The sequence below is a fragment of the Podarcis tiliguerta genome (genome assembly GCF_965153285.1).
Source record: "Podarcis tiliguerta genome assembly, chromosome: 16".
Lineage (NCBI taxonomy): Eukaryota > Metazoa > Chordata > Lepidosauria > Squamata > Lacertidae > Podarcis > Podarcis tiliguerta.
Window position 1 is genome coordinate 40,182,363 of NC_139549.1, and position 15,264 is coordinate 40,197,626.

At 43.6% G+C, this 15,264-nt stretch overlaps 2 protein-coding genes across 3 annotated transcripts in view; one reads left to right on the top strand and one right to left on the bottom strand.

The window, feature by feature from the left end:
• RFLNA (refilin A) overlaps window positions 1–9,561 on the top strand; it is a 32,695-nt gene extending 23,134 nt beyond the window's left edge. For both annotated transcript variants that reach the window (XM_083419097.1, XM_083419098.1), the window contains one exon: window positions 4,140–9,561. In XM_083419097.1, the coding sequence (XP_083275223.1) occupies window positions 4,140–4,473 (334 nt within the window). In that variant the 3' untranslated portion in view covers window positions 4,474–9,561. The remainder of the gene's footprint in view (window positions 1–4,139) is intronic.
• LOC310667244 (uncharacterized protein) overlaps window positions 1–15,264 on the bottom strand; it is a 559,738-nt gene that overhangs the window by 76,429 nt on the left and 468,045 nt on the right. The window lies entirely within an intron of this gene.

A 15,264-nucleotide genomic window follows, 5' to 3' on the forward strand; every position in this document is an offset into this window, starting at 1 on the left:
TTCCCTTGCTTGCCATGGCAGCTTGTGCCCGTCACAGCTTTCATTTGGCTGTCCATTCTTTTTCAGTGCTCGATTATTGTGGGTGGGTAGGTAGGTGAAATGAATGGGTCCTTAATGAAATCCAGATGTTCCAGCTCCTTCCAGTTTTGACCAAATTTTCCCCTCTATAGATTTCCAAAACACTAGCTAAGGGGGGATCACAAAAGGTCAGGGGGCCAGCCCCCAAATCCCTTGTCCCTCACACCTCTGTAATTTGTAGGCTGTCTCGTTTCCTGAATCTCCTTTTGCTGAGCAGACTTATGCGTTGTTGCGCTATCCAGGCTGACAAGTCCTTGGACTCCAGTTCCTATCAGCCCCAGCCAGCGTGGCCAGTGGTTGGGGATGGTGGGTGTTGTGGTCCCAAATCATTGGGAGAGCTTCTCCCTCTGTGTAGAAGATGGGCCTGTGCTCTCAAGCAGGTGGAACAAAGAAGTAGGATTGGTATGATATCTTATGCTGCTGTAACCTGCCATGGGGAAGGGGTAATAAATCTAACAAATAAAATAAAAGCAATAGCTAGTGCAGTGACAAGAGGGCCACTTCAAGATCGTCTAGGAAAGCAAGTGTACAAGACTGAGCTGTGCACCAGGACAGCCCTGGTCCATGAACACAACTCATTACGTGACCTTAGGCAAGTACCATCAGTCCCAATCTCTGCTGGAAAAGAAAACCAGATGTGTTGTGCCTTTCTTGTGTCCTTTGTAGCTTACAGTGTCCTGGAGGAGACTGGCTAGCTGGCTAGATCCATGAACGAAAACACTCATGCTTGGAGGCAGGGCAGTGGGTGCTGGTCCGTTGAGGGCAAATGGGGCACTGGCCCATCAAATTCCCTCTGTCCTCAGCCAGCTCCCAGCTACCTGCCTTCTTACTTGCACCCAGTCCAGCGGGAAGGAGCTGCCCCTCATCTTCCTCCTCTTCAGTCCAGTTTTGCCCTTGTGGAACTCAGTTTGGAAGAAGAGGGGGACAAAACAATAATTAGTTTGGCCCTGTTTGACATTGGCTCCGGCTCCACCTACTGACTTCTTTTATTTATAATCTTTGTTTTCCACTACAAACAATTTGTCTCAAAAGCGATTTACAGTTTTCAAAAAAGCTTATCGTTGGCCTTCCTGCCTCTTCTGCCCTACCAGCCATTTCTGAAGTGAGGACATACTTCAGTATTTGTTGAAGTACGCACTTGTGGTGAAACCTTTCATAACCATCCCAGGTGTCTGCTGGGCTTGGGCCTTTTTACAGCATTTAGGGCCAAAGCTGTGCCAACAACACTGCTAACCCAGAGATCCCAAGATCATGGTTTCTCCCTTTGGATGGTAGTGAACAATTTAGCCATTGCTCTAATGATGGCAAAGAACTGCTCTGACCTCTCACCCTTCTGGAATTCTTCTGATAGGCAGAGACTACCACCCCCATCTTCTAGTCTTTCTGTCTTATACTGTGAGGGTTTAAGTTGTGTGCTGAGGGGTAGAGTTGCCCATCTCCTACTTCCATGTTTTTGGAGTCTCCTCCACATTGGTCAGATGTGGTCAGATTCTTCTCTGAGGGTCTCCAGTCCTAGCAAAGCCCAAAAGCCCAACCATATGTGGGCATGACAGGAGTGGTGACATCAGACTCTTGTCCTGATGGGTGTTGCCCATCAGTGAATGGCAGTGAGAGTCCTTGACATTGCTGCTGAATTTTGCTTTTAAAAGCAAAAATGTAAGGTTAAGTTCAAGTGTTTTTTTTAAGTGGGCCAAACTTCCAAAACATTTTAAGGGAAGCCAATGTGGTTTTGATGCAACGAGTGACATTTCTCACTTGGGGTTCTTCTCAACCTTCCTTTGGTGCCAGCCAGTGATGTTCTTGTGGTTGCTGGTGTGTCAAAATGCTGCAGCTTTCTGCCCAGTGTCACTGCTACCCATGCACCCAACTTTTAAAGAGTAGCCTTTGAAATTTCAAGGTGCCACCGACAAGGATGTTTTTCCAATTGCCATCGAGGACTCCTGCTGTCTGCACCAAGCAGCTTGCTGGCCTCTGAGCTTAGCTGTGCAAAACTCATTAAGCAGATTGTGTTACGTGTGCCGTTTGGTGGGCCAAGCCTCCTCCAGGGCGTTGGCAAATGCCGTGCGCCACACCCAGCGTTTAATCTTTTTATACACAGAGCTGCAAATTCCTCAGCTGCTGCTGGTTGCGCCTCCAAGATCTGGAAGCATCAAACCATGTAAAACCCCTACGGCAACCTGGCAGCGGGATGCTTTGCGTGTCCCTCCTGCTTCTTTGAAGACAGAGATGCTTTTCACAGACTATAAAAGCTGCTTCTTCAAGTTGGGTGTGCAGTGAAAGAATGCAAAAACTAACAGGGATCTATCTAGATATCTGTTTGTGAAGTCTGCTCCAGCTTTGGCTAATATTTTAGGATACTTACTATAGACACAGAGAGACGAGCTAGATATTGAAACGCCAGATTTGCAGGGAGATGTAGGTTTTTCCAGTTAACTCCCCACCCCTCCAAGACACAAATCAGACAAATTTGCCAAAAGATGTGTAAGTGGAGAAGACCTGAAGAAAATGTGGATTCCAGCCTCCTTACCTGTTCGTTGCAAAAACCAGACTTGATGAATCTATTCTGGTGTTTGCTTATGAGCAGGGCTGGCGTGAGGGTATTTTGCGCCCCAGGCAACCTCTGAGTCACTCCCCCAGGTTTCACTCATGAGCAATTGTTCTGTTCCAGAACATTTTGGTTCCATCTCTCATTAATTTCCCTGCCGACTGCCCTTCAAACATGGAAGTGGCTCAAACATGGAACTGGAATAAAGTGAGAAGAGGTGGGGATACCATCCTTTTTTGGCAGCAGGGGATGAAAATGCAAGTCCCTGCCCTGAGCTGCCACCTCAACTCCTCCCCCCCCCCCCGAATATAGGGCAGAGTTGGGGCAAGGTGCCATTTCTTGGTCCTCCATGGCTCTGTATCAGGTGCGGTGTCCATATGAGAGAGAGGTACTGAGTTTCCCCCCAAAACAACAACAACACTTGAGCAGATGCAGATTGGCAGTAGCTCAGGATGGGGGATATACAGCTGGTCCTTCCAAAGTTGATGGGCGTTGCGATTCAAATGATGTGTGTGTGTTGCGTCATGTGATCAATTATGTGGGGCGGGGCTTACCTCCCCCCCCCCCATTTTTTCCCCAAGTTGGCACCACTCCTGTTCTCCCTCCCTGTAGAGGTGGCTTGCAGGACCTGCCCCACCCCACTGCCAACAGATCCCTAATTCTGCTGGGCTGGTCAGGCTGCAACTACTGGCTACATTTGCCTAATCACATACAGTGCTACCTCCGGTTGCAAATGGGATCCATTCCAGAGGTCTGGCTGGATCCCGAGGTTTTTGCAACCTGAGGATCGCTGTTACACACATGTGTGAGGCGGTAGACGTGGGTGTAGCCAAGGGGTGCAAGGGGCAGCTACCCAATCAAGTAAATGAATAAAAATACTTAACTAACTGCCCAGTTGTGTCACAGATAACTCGGTTCTGCTCCCTCAACATAAAGCCTCCCCCCCCCCCATATATCCTGGCTATGCCTGGCTATGCTCTAGTGAGCCATCTCTGCTTTGCACAAGCAGTAAAAAGGGCAGGATCAGGCCCCAGCCGGCGAGACTCAGCTCCAGTGAAACCCTGGTGAGTTTGCAGCCCTAAACATCCTTTATCCAGAAAGGGGAAAGTGCCAACTCTCGTGTGACTCTCACAAGACTTGAACGGGGCAGGCAAAAACAAGTGGTGCAAGAATTGCTAGGAAGTCCGTTTCCTGCTAGACACAATTTTGGGGGTTGTGGGGTGATCCTGCCTCTTTTTCTACTTTTTATGTCATGCTTTTATGGCAGCCATTTTATGAGTGGGACCTATGGCACTTTCTCAGCATTTCCAAATGTGCCCACAGGCCCCCCAAAACGTGCAACTCAGGGTCAGATATGGTTGGGGTTTGTTGGAGAGCAAAGGGTTCAGCAGAGGAGGAGGTAATTGCTGTGGGGAACAGGATGTGGGACTTGAGCAGGTCTGTGGTTTGATCTTGTTGGGGCTCCACTGAAGTTCTTGTGCGTGACTTCTTGTTGCCCCCCCCCTTTAAATTCCAGGTGCAACTCTGAGGTAAAATATGGCTCTGAGAGGCATTACAGGGATGATGTTTTCTACTGCCCAATGCCCACGGTCACCACTTACAGCGAGACCATCATTGCTGCCCCCAACTGCACATGGCGAAACTACAAGTCCCAACTCATCTTTGAGCCACGCCAGAAACCCCTGAGGTTCCAGAGTACAACGATCATCTTCCCCAAACATGCCAAGAACATATACCGGACCACACTCAACTATAGCCTTGGTTCTGCCAAAAGATGGTTTGCCTCAAGTGTGCAGCTGGAGCTTTGTGAGGAGAACAGCCCCTGCATTGTCTACACAGAAAATGTTTAATGCAGTGTTTTGTTTACTGAAGAACTCTTGATTACAACATCAACGTAAGGCTTAGGCCTACGCTGGAGGAGAAGCCTTTTAAGACTTAATGGCCTTTGGCCGAGGGCATCCATTAAATGGCTCCAGGATCATTCATTTTTCACACACAGGCTTGGATATGCCAGGTAGCTTCCCTGCTCCTAGAAGCAGCTGAGGGAGATATTCTCATGGGCTGAAGCAGCTAGAAGCTGGTTTTGGTTCCCCTCAGCCTCGGATGAAACCTCTTTAATTAGCACTTGAATGCATTTTCAGTAGTGAGGGCCTTCCGTTACTTGGTCGCCATTTAGAAAGCTTACTATAGGGTAGTGTGTGGGCCCTCAGTAGCATGTAGGATGTGGCCAAATATATCCTTAGAGAAAGTGATTGTGTCACAGAAGATCATCTCCAGTTTGGCAAAGACTTGGCTTTGCAAAGACATCAGGTAGATCATGGCAGGCAGTTCTTAGTCATATCAAACATTAATTTTGTCCTGGGATCTTAAGGAGAAGTCCCAGCACAATAGATAGGGGTGGAAAGGCAAAGGGCATCATTTTTGCCAATGAGCAGGAGTTGCCAAATCCCTGCTGCACAGGGGCCATTCGTGGAAACCAGGCATTTACAGTTCCTTGGCAACCAGCTGCCTTTATAAAGGAAGCCAACGAGAAGATTCCTTGGGCACCTGCCTCCTTGTGTGGATATAACAGATGGAAAATAGCTGGATGTATAGTTGAATGTGTGGGGAAAGAGTTAACATGTGGACTCGTTCCTTCAGAAGGCTGCATTTTTTTACTTTTTGCTAAAGATCTGGAAGATAATAGCTTTTTAAAAGACGGTGTTTGAGACCAAAGGCCTTTTTTTACTTTCTGGAATAAAGGACTGTAAAACTCAGGCCAAGATTTCCCAGAAGGGAAGCTTAGCTCTTTAGGGGTATGAGGAGGGGAAATGACATTTGTTCGGATTTGCAGATTCACAAACCTAGTAAACCTGAATGAAACAGGAAGTGACTGTATGGACAACAGAATGAAGGGAAGGGACTTGAAAGTATTGGCTTAGTTGTGGAAGCCATTGTTAAGTTAATGACAGTTGTGCATACAATGCACAATTGTCTTGATGGTCATTATACATACTGCTTTTAAGAGCTGTCCTTTCGAATGGGGAAAGATGCATGGTTACACAAATTGTGCATCTTAATGTGCAACAATTATTACATATCCATTATGCTGCTTAGACATATTTGTTCTTTTGAATGGAGGAAAGAGTTCATTTAAGTCAACTGCACATGTACCTTGCAACTATTATGCAGATTTTTTTTTAAATGATGCCGGTCTTATTGAAGGCAGAAAAGTTCATGAAAATAAATTGTGGGTGGGTGCGTGTCATATAGCTCCTATACATGAATGGATTCTTACTGGCTCATCACAAACATCTTACTGTTCTTTCTGCAATGCTGGCTTGTTTTTCCTGACTTCAAGACTAAAATGCAAGTGAGACCCAGGCCTTAGTTTTGTTTATTGCAACAGCTATTGCCTCAAAATGTTACCATGGTGAGTGATGGCAAACGTCGTATGAACCTTTTTTTTAATTTATAAGCCATGTTGTGTGGCATAATCAACCTCCATCACATCCCTTTAAAAAGTGTATGTTGTGGAGGGTGGGGGAAGCTCTTTATTGGAAAATGGCAGCCTTTAAATTCTTGGATTCAGATTAAAGATGTATGCATGCATCTCACATTTGAGAACAGAGAACTGTTACAGGTAAACAGTTAGCCAAAAGGTTATTTGCTACAGATGCTGAATGCAGATGACTATTTATCAGCATGCCTTGGGGTACTTGTGGGTGGGGAATCGCAGGTGCTGTTTGACTTGCATCTTGCTTGTGGGCTTCCCAGAAGCACTGTGGGAAATTGTGGCAGAAAGTTTGAGGGCTTGTCTGCGCCAAGTGGTGCAAAGAGAAGGAAGGAGCTCTTTTACACGGCTAGTTTCCCAACTGGTCGCAAAAGCTCATCAAGGGGGTAAATGGTTGTCTGCTCATCCTGCCAAGTGGTGACAAGACTTCAAACCTTTATCCAAATTTATCCTACATCAGAAATGTGGAGAGGGAAAAACAGAGGAATAATAATTCTTTTAATCACTTGGAAGGACACTGTAGTCTGAACTCTCCACCCATCCAGCCCCCTCCCATAACTTAACATCTGCACATGCCGTTCCACTAAAGCAGAATTACTATTGACTTTAGCCAGGCAAGACCCATGATATCCCGAGAATAATGGGTGATAGAAAATTTATATGTTGCCAGATTCCGAAGAATTGCAAATATAAGATGAAGCTTTTTATACAACTGAAGACCTGAATGCTTGAGGTAGGACTTTAGAATTGCTTTATCTATGCTATGTTGTGTAGGGATATTATTAATTTTGCATTCAGAGCACATTTTGTACATTTAAGGGAACTATTTGCCCCATTAAAAAGGGGGGGTGCTATTTTTTTAAGTGACAGAACTTTATGTATTTATCCCCCCACCCTGAGATTGCCAGCTATTCAGTCTGAGTAAATTAAGCACAGCTTCTAAAATCTTGAGTGCCTTACTTCTGTAGTGCCCAAACCTTTCTTGAATATTGTATTGAAATGCTTTAATTCTAAAACTTTTATATTTCACAACTCTATTCACAAATGGAAGATAGAAACCTTTACCCAAACTGGCTGCATTCCACAAAAAATGGTGCGTGTGTGGTGGCAATTAATATATGAAGCTCTCCTATGTCACAAGTGCACAGTGAGTCAGGGCTCCTGCCCCAGCCCAAATCCTGGGAACTGCACTTTCTTAAAGGTCTAACAACTCTGCACCCTTAACAAACTACAGTTCCCAGGAATCTTGGGGAAGCCATGATTCTTAAAGGGGCATAAGAATGCTTTACATTTATGGTGTGGAGTGGCCTCAATCAGACCACTGGTTTGTTTAGCCTGGTACTGTCTGAGATGGGTAGCAGTGATGTGCTTTTGTCTTGGGCTGAGAAATTCCTCCACAGCCTTCAAACTGGGGAACTTGGGATTGAATTTGAGAACTTGTGCATGCCTGGTGTTGCTCTTCCCACCAAGCTATCATCATGTAAGCAGTTAGATCCAAATGTGTGCTCACGCCTTGCACTAAAGCATGTGAGAAAAGCAAAACTTTTGCACACAAGCGAAAACGTAAGAATGGGCTTTGACTAACATGTATGTGAATTGCCAAGCCAATGAAGAAAACATTGTGCAGCATTTGGTCTTTAGACACAACCAAATTTGCACACACAAGACAGTGACAGAAAGATAATTTATTGGTGTTAAATGAAGACTAAAAGTGCATGGTTCCATGCAGGCACATTAAAAGCACAAGATGTGGGTATTCAATGTAAAGGTGGATTTCCTGAGAATCCCAGCTTTCATTGTTTAAGAAATCAATAAGTTACTAGCCCTAGTTGTAGAATGACACCCACACCAGACATTTAAATTATCTCTCTTTCCCCTCAAATAATCCAAGGAACTGTAGCTTGTTAAGAGTGCCGTAACACTTTGGGAGAAGACATGTCACTTCAGGCAGTGTAGGAGAGCTTTAAAGATATGGCGTGACTATGACCAGAGTTCAGGCCACTTTAAATAATCCAGTGGTTTGGCTGTGGTTGACTTTTTATCACCCAAATTAACACACGGGCAAGCTGAAGAGAGCAAGTTTTTCAAGTTCATGAGTCTGATAGCACATGAAGCTCAGGTCTAGCAACAGATAGCCTCAGAAAGTCCTCTGCATTCTTGGTTTTGTTTACTCTCATGAGGCAGAACAGCCTTTTTCCAGGCATGCTCAAGCCCCACACCCTTCTCCAGGTGGTTTAAATTACAGCACACACAAACATACACAAATAAAAGGCCCAAAACACTGTAGCATTTAAGATGTTTCACAAAAGGACACAATTCCCCAAACACATTTGCACATTGCCACACCCTTTATGGCTGTGCTAGCAGGCCACTTAGGTGAGGGGCCGGTTACAAGCCTCTTCCAGGCAGCTGTTTCTCTTCAGAAAAGCAGGTGCAGGCATCCTGTATTCTCAAATCCAATAATTCTTTCCCTCAGGTGGTATTTTTTAAAATTGCAAGTGGCTTGTCCACCCTGAGTAACTCTATGTTTTCATGCTGCAGTTCCCTAGGGGGAAAGAGTAGGATTTATTCCTCTTTAAATGAATGGGAATTTCTCCACCAAGTTAGATTGGGTGGTTTGTAAAAAGTCCATGTGGTGTTCTCAGTTGAAACAAGACATTGCCCAAGTGGAATGCTACATGCAAGCCTTGGCGTCATGTTTAATATTAAGCATTGGGGGATGGGCATTGAGTAAATTAATGGATTTGTTTTTAATCCATGTTTTTAAACCATGGTTTGCACTAAGCATAGACTCCAAACCCTTACTTCCAGATGTTCTGGCAAATAGTGGTCGGTGTGGTTTCCTTCTTTCCACACCTACCCTCCAAATCCCCAGATGCTATCTTAAACAACAGCCTCTTAGGGTGGACTGATGCTCCCAAGCGATGGCTTTCAGAGGAACCTGAAAGCCATGGCTTGTTTCAAATTGTGTTTTGGTACCTATATTGCGAATTGTCTGTTCCTAAGTTGTGACAAAACCATGCTCTGGCTGTGCAAATCATAATTTGGCAATACATCTAAATTATCTAATAGTTTGGGACACTTTTTTCCTTTCCCATTCACAAAAGCCACTACATCTGTAAACTTCCAGAGCTTAAAGAAGGCAGCGGATGCTGATTTGATGGCCAGAGGGGAAGTTGGAAGGTAGCTAATGGCTCTGTTGACATAGATATGTAATTATTTTTGTAGCTCTGCTCTTTCTAAGTGCTTACAAAAGTATTTCTGCTGTTTTATATTTTGTGATAAGGTGTTTTGCAGTGCCTTTTTATTTTTATATCTATATAAATATGGTATTTCCCCACATCCTTTAGTCAATAATGTCTTTCTATTCGACTAATAGAAAATAATTTAAGAATTTTTAATATTGCTAAAAACCCTATATATCATAATAAAATGATGGAATGCTTTTGTGTGTGTTGTGATTTATGAGCATAAACCTGTAGACAATATCTTGCATTAGGTTTCAGCTAGTAGTAGTAGTAATTTATTATTATGGTCAAAGGCCAGTTCAAGAAGCGCAACTGAGACTGCTTTCACAAGAATGAAATACAGTGGACACTCGGGTTGCAAACCCGGAAGTAACCCGTTCCAGTACTTCCGGGTTTCAGCGGGTTCATAACCCCCAAAAAACGCAACCTGAAGCGTCTATAACCTGAGGTATGACTGTAGACATTTAAAACAATATACAATAACAGCTTATAGATTAAAATTAAAATAGTCGCATGAACAAAAAAGACCTGAGGTGAAACTAACATGCAGGTTGCCCCTGGGACGCCCAGCTGCGGCAGTTTTCCTAGCGATTTATTTGTTCCAGGGGGTGTTCTACACCTACAAATCTATGTGCAGAATCTGGCGACCATCTGGGTCATCTTGTGATTTTTGCCTAAGAAGAGAAAATTTAGTTTAGGCTTGTCCAGAACATAGCTGTCAACTTTTCCCTTTTCTTGCGAGGAATCCTATTCAGAATAAGGGAATTTCCCTTTAAAAAAGGGAAACGTTGACAGCTATAGTCCGGAAGGTCAGCAAGCCTCACCAGATGGGGGTAGAGAGTACAGGCCCTTCTTGCATTTCTGGATACGAGGAAATGGAGGTATGTTTCCGGGACAGCAACATATCTCTTGTGTTCTGCAATTATGTAATCAGGACTTCACGCAGTCCTGTTGTCTCTCTATGTCCTCTCTATGTTGTCTCTCTATTCTTTGCCTGACCATGGATCTTGCTTGATCCAATCCCAAATTTAGGATGGCTTGAGGAGCAAGGCCCAATTTCTACAGAGAGTTCAGGACCGCTATCTGCCAGCCAGATGAACCGATCAAAAAGAATCAGTGGATCTATACCTTGGAGCAATTTCAGTGTCAACCACTTATAGACTGATGTTAAGCTAATATGAGCCTCGACTCTCATCATCCCCATTTCTAATCTATGCATTTGAAACGCATCTGGGGACTTGTAAAAGGGCTCTGAGAAATTTAGATTGGATTCTCTCGAGGGAAGTGAAAGAAGAGGATGGTGGGCCCAAAAAGGACCCATAAAGGAGCTGTGCCAACGTTTTGGCCTTGTATAATTTTAGGGCCGTGGGGACAAAAAAAACAAACCCCCATGAGTTCTAAAGAATTTGAGGATACAGTTAGCAGATCTTTCCCCATAGGTTTCAGCTATTTCCCCCCCGCTGGCCTATGGTAACTCATAACTAATGCAATAAGATGCAGTAAAATATAGAATCTATTTTTGATAGCAGTGTCCTGAAAGTCAGAAATATAAAACATACTGTTTTCCCTAGCATGGAGGTGAAATTAAAGGAAAAGCTTTACCATTTTGTTCATCAGACTTCTGTTGAAACACACATGCTGCCAACTAAATACTGGCAAGCATAGCACGTTTCTATTCATCTTTATTACAATCAGTAGACTTGAGCTCAATAGATACTGCCTTAAAACAGACTAACAATATCTAAGATTTTTGCAAATAAATAGATATAGCAAATTGTGCTATCTAGTAGTTGTGAATTCTTTGGAAGACACTTTGAGGATAAAGTTGCTCACCTCCAAAACTGATATTGATGCAGAATCTCTCTAGGTGTCCAATGCGCCACGCGAGTGTTGTGGGATCAGTTTCACCAACCTGGTGACGTGAACAAGGTGCTTGTAGCACTGCCCCTGACACCTGTCCTCTCAACTCTTTGCACTTCTTGGCTGATTGAAACTAACTGGTGGTGCTGATTTTTGACGGGTGGGTCTAGGGGGCAGCTAATCCGTCATTGCGCACGAGGGTGGCGCCTACGACTTTGAAGGGAGTGTTGATGTGATCACTTCTGAAAAAGCCTGCCCTGGATCCAATGGTGCACAACAACTTCCACAGGATCACGAATGCTCTCTTGAGAGGGCACTTGCATTTCAGCTGCAGTTGAATGAAACTGAGTACTTTGACCCTCACCAGACTGGATTCCAAAGTGGGTTTGGGACTGAATTGGCCTTGGGCACTCTGATGGCTGACCTTCACCAAGAGAGGGGTACGGGTATTGCCTGCCCCCTACGCCCATGCCCAGGCACAAAGAGGGCTACTTCTTGTGAAGCCTTGTGACTTCAGTGCTGTGGCCCCTTTAATGTGAGATCAAGCTTGTTCCAACAACCTACTGTCCCAAATTCATGCTTGAGACCTTTTTATTTACCCAAGCCTTTTCTAAATGAAATGGTTAATTATTTTCTGCTCATGATTTTCTAGTTCTTTTCACATTCATTTTAATCATACTATTTCTCCATGCGCACACACACACACACACACACCGAGAGAACACACTTGTTGCACTTGATAGAGCCACCTCTGGAATGAGGCTTCTGGGAAAAAAATAGTGAATGTAAAAATGCACCTTCCTCAAGGTCTCAGCCTGGACTAGAATACCAGGTAGGAAATCACCATATATAACTACAACAACAAATATTTAAAACTGTCCTCTGTTCTGTCTTATTTCAGCATACAGTAGCACTGAAGGCATGGGTGAAGTTGTTATTCAAGAAGTCAACATGCTGGCATCTCTTAAGAGTCCCCACCCTATCCTCTGAAAGCACACAGATTATTTAAAGGTGCACAATAAAAATTTATAGGAGGAGGATGAGCCTTAACTATTCACTACTTAAAATACTGGAGCACAGTACAGCATCATTGCACAGAAAATGGATGCATGGTTGGGTAGGAAAATGGATATCTAATTTGCAGTTGTGCTGTAGCTGGAATCTGACTCTTATTTGTCCCCTATCTTCCTTGTTCCACTTTTTATCCAGCAGCTGGCAGGGCAGTGGGAGAGAGCTGTTCGACAGTGGAATTTGCTGCCAAGGAGTGTGGTGAAGTCTCCTTCTTTGGAGGTCTTTAAGCAGAGGCTTGACAACCATATGTCAGGAGTGCTCTGATGGTGTTTCCTGCTTGGCAGGGGGTTGGACTCAATGGCCCTTGTGGTCTCTTCCAACTCTATGATTCAATGATCTCTGTTTTCCTCCATAATCTCTTCCCTCCTGGCTTCTTTTGAGAAAACATCTCAGGCTATTCTGACTGGTAACTTGAAGAATTTTCTCCTGTTTTCTGAAATTCTATTTGGGTTATGTAGTTATGATGTCCAAGATTTGTTTAAGACTACTTAGTAGATTTTGTCCTGAATAGGCAGAATTTCATCTGTGAAAATGATGCTATTATCAAAAATTATCTTTTTATTTCAAACAGTTCCAATTTGTATTCCCATTAAAACTTTGTGAGAGATGGGAGAAAATAGTTACTAATTTAATACACAAATGGAAGCACCCTAGACATCCACCAGCAGAGATACCATGATACATTGCCTTGCAAAATATATAAAAACTTATGTACCTAGAGAAAACAAGTGATGGCTACATATGGAATATGATATTTCATTGGCACTGAAAATTCTTGGACTCCCTTTTTTAATACACCACAAATGTATATGAGGGCGGGGGGGGGGGGAACCAACACAGATAAACAAACTGACGCCACTAACATCACCAGTGATACTGTCTATGTTTCACCTACTTTTTTACACAGAAGAAAGAGATACTTTGTGTGAGCAATGGAAAAAGACAGATTTATTTAGATTAACTTTTACACAGATGACATACCTTGACAGGGGAATAAGTATTACTCAAAGCAAGACAAAACACCAGGAATTGTTTAAATATATACCAAAATACACATTTCTAACAAATCCAACAGTTACTGCACATGCTTCTAGACCTTTAACACCATTTGAAAATTTAATCACAACCACTAATGCAAAATCTAAGAATATATTATTAAAATAATCATTGACAGGCAATTAGGCCAAACAAATTTGACAAAACATACTTGGGACTCAGATCTCACGATGGTGATTGAAGAGGCAGATTGGCAGAACCTGTGGGACAAGGAGCCCTTAACATCAGTATCTATGTGCATAAAACACTCTTAAGCTCCTACACAGGTGGCATTGAACACCTTTGAGGTGTAGTCATATCAACAAAGCTATTTCTCCTCTTTGCTGGAGAGGTGTAAAGAGATTGGAATCGCTGAACATACGTGGTGGACATGTGACAAATTACAACCATTTTTGAAGAATATTATAGATTAAATAAGGTTGATCACAAAACAAAATGTTATTCATACCTCAACTTTAGTATTGTTAACAATCTTTAAAAATAAAAATGCCAGTTTTAGTAGCAGCTCAACAACTTGTTGCCCCAACTGAAAATCTTTAGAACATATGCAAATATCACAATGGAAACAAAAAATTTGGACCATAGTACTTTCAGAGAAACTGACCAAGGAAGTTCAAGCTGTAGCTGGAAAGGGAAATGAGGACAATTTTTAAAGAAACATGGTAGCCCTTCATCACGAAATCAACAAAACATAGTGGTATCCACCAGACTGACATTTGAAACTTTGGAATAATGTTTTCCCACAAGATTTTGTGCTTTGGAAGAGGGAAAATGTTTCCTATGGGGGGTTATGTTCATTTCTGTGATGGAAAAGAATAAGATAGTGCTATCATAACGTAAGGTAAAGGTAAAGAGACCCCTAACAGTTAAGTCCAGTCGTGGACGACTCTGGGGTTGCGGCGCTCATCTCGCTTTATTGGCTGAGGGAGCCGGCGTATAGCTTCCGGGTCATGTGACCACCATGACTAAACCGCTTCTGGCGAAACCAGAGCAGCGCACGGAAACGCTGTTTATCTTCCCGCCGGAGCAGTACCTATTTATCCACTTGCACTTTGATGTGCTTTTGAACTGCTAGGTTGGCAGGAACTGGGACTGAGCAACGGGAGCTCACCCTGTCGCAGGTATTTGAACCACTGACCTTCCAATCGGCAAGCCCTAGGCTCAGTGATTCAGACCACAGTGCCACCCACATCATAACATACACAGACACAATAACAGATCACTTAGATAGCAATAATTTAAACAACAGTGTTCAAAGCACTGCATTTAATTTAAAAGGTTAATACTCTCTTTCTCTTAGTTTTGATTTTCAAGTGCTAGCAACCATGTTCCAGAACCTCTCTGTTGCCATTCTAAGAGAATGAGGGGGGTGTTCATGGTTTCTGTACCTGTACCTGTTTTCTAGAAAAATAGCACTAGGTAGAACAATAAAGGAAAATACAAAATCGATACAGTCATACCTCGGGTTACAGATGCTTTGGGTTGTGCGATTTCGGGTTGTGCACCACGCCAAAATTGGAAGTACCGGAACTGGTTAATTCCAGATTTCGGCGCTTGCGCATGCACAGAAGCGCTAGATTTGTGCATGTGCAGAAGCGCCAAATCGCAACCCGTGCGTGCACACACACGGTGCTGCGGGTTGCAAACGCTGCGGGTTGCAAACGTGCTTGCACGGATCACATACGCAACTCGAGCATCCACTGTATGGATAAACAACCAGTATTCAAAAATAGCACAACAGTTGAGAACTCTTCAAAACCAACAATGCTGACCAACCTGTGGACCACTCTTTGCCCAAAAGTTTGTCCGCAGAATGAGGTTTTGGCCAGGTTGTAAGAAGCTGTTAGAGAGATTGAGTCAGGTGGGTCTCTCTTGGGAGAGCAGCCTGCAACTTTGATGCAGAGACTCCCCAC